Source organism: Corvus brachyrhynchos, unplaced genomic scaffold (assembly GCF_000691975.1).
Source record: "Corvus brachyrhynchos isolate BGI_N302 unplaced genomic scaffold, ASM69197v1 scaffold292, whole genome shotgun sequence".
In the NCBI taxonomy this organism is placed as follows: Eukaryota; Metazoa; Chordata; class Aves; order Passeriformes; family Corvidae; genus Corvus; species Corvus brachyrhynchos.
In genome coordinates this window covers 8,085-8,699 of record NW_008236775.1, presented here as the reverse complement: position 1 = coordinate 8,699, position 615 = coordinate 8,085, and the positions used below count along the sequence as shown (strand labels likewise).

General features: G+C 53.2%; 1 protein-coding gene across 9 annotated transcripts in view; it reads right to left on the bottom strand.

Annotated features, from left to right (window-relative positions):
• LOC103611226 (butyrophilin subfamily 3 member A2-like) overlaps nucleotides 1–615 on the bottom strand; it is a 37,424-nt gene that overhangs the window by 33,699 nt on the left and 3,110 nt on the right. For 8 of the 9 annotated variants that reach the window (XR_001859856.1, XM_017727814.1, XM_017727812.1 and 5 more), the window contains exon 2: nucleotides 150–248. Coding sequence is in view for 7 of the 9 variants with exons in the window: in XM_017727814.1 (XP_017583303.1) it covers nucleotides 150–196 (47 nt within the window). In the remaining 2 variants the exon portion in view is untranslated. Of the gene's footprint in view, nucleotides 1–149; nucleotides 249–615 lie in introns of those variants that run through there. The other variant, XM_017727813.1, reaches the window with a different exon arrangement.

Sequence of the window (615 nt, the reverse complement as noted above, 5' to 3'; positions counted from 1 at the left end):
CGCACGCTGAGAGGAGCAGGTCAGCTCTGGCTCGTGTGGAGTTCAAATCAGGGCTGCTCAGGAGACCATCGCCCTCAGCTCCTGCACTTCTGATCATCTGCAGGCTGGAATCCCCCAGAAAGGAGCAGAACAGCTCCTGGAAGCATTACCTGAGACAGGGATGGCCAGAAGCAGGGCCAGCGCCAACAGGAGCCATCTCCTCTGCTCCATCCCTCCAGTCCCCTGGGTGGGATGATCCCACAGCTGACCTGGAACAGGCACAGAAGGGAAGTGAGCAAAGAAGGGAAATCCTGTCCCAAAGCCCTGTTTTCTCTCTCACCTGGCACCTGGCACCAGCTGCAACTTCTGAAGATGCCAAGTGCTCAAAGAGTTGAGTTCAGACATCAAGAAAACTTGTGCCTTTCCAGAGATCTCAATTACCCCTGCAGATACTGGGAATATCTCTCAGTCCAATGTGCTCCCAGGAAATTGTGACAGGGGATGCAAGACAGGAAAATTCAACCCAGACCCCACTGTGAACTTTAATGGACACCTTAACTAACAGACCGGATGAAATCTCTGGTCTGGGTTGCTCAAGTCTCTCTGCCCATGATCTGAGATGGGGGAAAAGGAGGA